Below are 2,500 nucleotides of genomic sequence, written 5' to 3'. Positions count from 1 at the left end.
TAAGATAAAATGTCAATGAACGAATGTTTCACATACGTTGCGATCGGAACAACGATTTTTATGTTATCGTCTTTTACAACACGTCTAACATTCGTCTAGGAGAATACGATAAAACCAAAGAAGTTGATTGCATAATGCATGCAGACGGTGAAGCGGTATGTGCAGATCCTCTCATCGAGATGGACATAGAATCAACAATCGTACACAGCGAGTTTAATAGACCGATTCCTTACCGCCATGACATAGCTTTGATTCGAATGGCGCGAGAAGTCGTCTGCAGTGGTAAATGAACAACGCAACCTATGAGCTTACCAATGAGTTTACAATCGTTTTTTTTTTGTTTCAATAGATTCCATCAAACTAATCTGCTTACCGATCACAGAGGATGTCAGAAGTAAAATTCTACCGCAATACATCCTGACCGGTTGGGGTAAAACGGAAGAGCAATCGCTATCGGATATTTTACTGCAGGCAATTCTAAAGCATGTGCCCGTATCAGAGTGCCAACAAAAAATGGATGAAAATAGGCTTAGAATAAACCTTTCAGAGGAGCATCAAATGTGCGCTGGAGGCGTATGGCGGGTTGACACTTGCAATGGTTATGACGGAGCTCCGTTAGGTTTCACGGTGGATCTAGTCGATGGCCGATTCGTTCAATACGGAATTTTATCGGCAGGGCTAACTTCTTGCCAGCGAAAAAGCGTTCCCGCAATTTACACTCGTGTTTCTAGCTACATGCAATGGATAGTGGAGAACATTCATCCGTAAAATTAACGCTTACCGTTCACTAAAACGAAGATATTTAAAGAGCTATAGAATCCTAGTGCAACAAATTTAGTTATGGTAAACTGTTAATAGCTGTTTAATAAATGCAACCAAGGATATCGAAGCATAATTTTCCCTGCATTTTATTACGTTCCTTGATTTTGCCCATACCGCCTTTATATTACTCCCTCGCTCACGAATCAACAAGTGCTTCACGATACTATACTATTGAAAAGTAGCCATATCAAATCCAGCATAATTTATGTAACTGTGCCAATTAATTCTGCTGAACAAATGTGTTGCCTCCTTTTTCCTCTCCATTGCCAATTCGTTGATGTTAATAATTTATGGATTATTACATATTGGTTTGACGATTTAATTTTATATTTACCCCATTCTAATTAACGCCCGAAATGTGATTTCTAAAATTATTTGCTTTTTTGCTTTAAGTTGAATCCTCGGAAGCCATTCAAATAGTGATGGTATTTTGTAGCCCAGCGGTCCATTTTCGTTGGGGGTGCGTGATGTAACGCTTCTGCTCAAATGTGTTGAGACAAATAACTTCTCAAAGTAAAAGTGCGTAAGATTTAGTCCTCTCGTAAGGAATGGCCGAGCATTTTAATCATTAATACCGCTTGAATCCCGGGTTTGTTTTGCATTCGTTGTGTATTTCCCTCTCGTGCCGGGATTTTCTAATTAACTGGAAATAAAAAAAAACTGATACAAATAATTCAACGCCAATCAATGGCAATGCTGCTACTTATCATGTTTAAACAAGGCGGGGTGGATCAACGCTTCACATTGTTGATAACCTCTTTAGGTAAAACCCTAGGCATCCTATGCGTAACCGATGTGCAAGTACTGATATACCATGTTCCATACCCAATTTTATGCTCACACGCATACGAAATAAACAGAGAAGTTCAGAGAAGTGCACTAAGAAACATCAACAAGGGATCCTTACTCCTAACAGTGCGGCAAGCAAGTTTGTTTGCGCATTGTCGTGCAATTTGCAATATCTCGGACTATGTGGACAGCACTGATCTGGATGGTACCGATCCGTCCAGTGGCTGCTTGTATTTGCAGCAGCAGAGAAGCATAAGCTGAAACAAGTGTGATTGTCTAAAGTGTCGTGATTACAGGAAATATGGCGCGAAGTAGCTTATCTATTGTGCTGCTGATAATTGTTTATGTGTGCAGCGTTTTGTCTCGTGAGTATCTGCCACTTGGAAATTATAGAAATAGAATCTTTAAACTCACAATTTTTTGTTCTATTCCAACCTCATCAATCGTCACAGAAAGCGATCCCGTCTGCACTACACCTACTAAAAAGGCAGGATTCTGTGTGCCAATCGAACGTTGTCGGAATATTTACAACCTCGTTAAGTCGCCTACACCACCTATTAGGACCCAGAACTATATCAAACGTGCTGGATGTATACTACCCGATGTCGTGGGTTTTTTTTACAACAGGTCTAAAGTCCGTCTAGGTGAACACGATAAATCGAAAGAAGTTGATTGCATTATTTATAAAAATGGCGAAAAGTTATGTGCAGAACGTCCCATCGAGGTGGACATTGAATCAACGATCGTACACAACGATTACAATAGACTGATTCGATTCCGACATGACATAGCTTTGATTCGAATGGCGCGAAAAGTCAACTTTAGTTGTAAGTGAACAACGTATCCCAATTCTACCAATGAACTTCTAAACAATATTGTTTTTCTCTTC

General features: G+C 39.8%; 1 protein-coding gene across 2 annotated transcripts in view; it reads left to right on the top strand.

Annotated features, from left to right (window-relative positions):
* LOC126578031 (melanization protease 1-like) overlaps positions 1–252 on the top strand; it is a 1,688-nt gene extending 1,436 nt beyond the window's left edge. For both annotated transcript variants that reach the window (XM_050240211.1, XM_050240210.1), the window contains exon 4: positions 100–252. In XM_050240211.1, the coding sequence (XP_050096168.1) occupies positions 100–112 (13 nt within the window). In that variant the 3' untranslated portion in view covers positions 113–252. The remainder of the gene's footprint in view (positions 1–99) is intronic.
* Positions 253–2,500: the final 2,248 nt, after the last annotated feature.

This window comes from Anopheles aquasalis, chromosome 3 (assembly GCF_943734665.1).
Source record: "Anopheles aquasalis chromosome 3, idAnoAquaMG_Q_19, whole genome shotgun sequence".
Classification (NCBI taxonomy): domain Eukaryota; kingdom Metazoa; phylum Arthropoda; class Insecta; order Diptera; family Culicidae; genus Anopheles; species Anopheles aquasalis.
The sequence above is the reverse complement of the archived record's forward strand: the minus strand, read 5'-3'. Positions and strand labels throughout refer to the sequence as shown.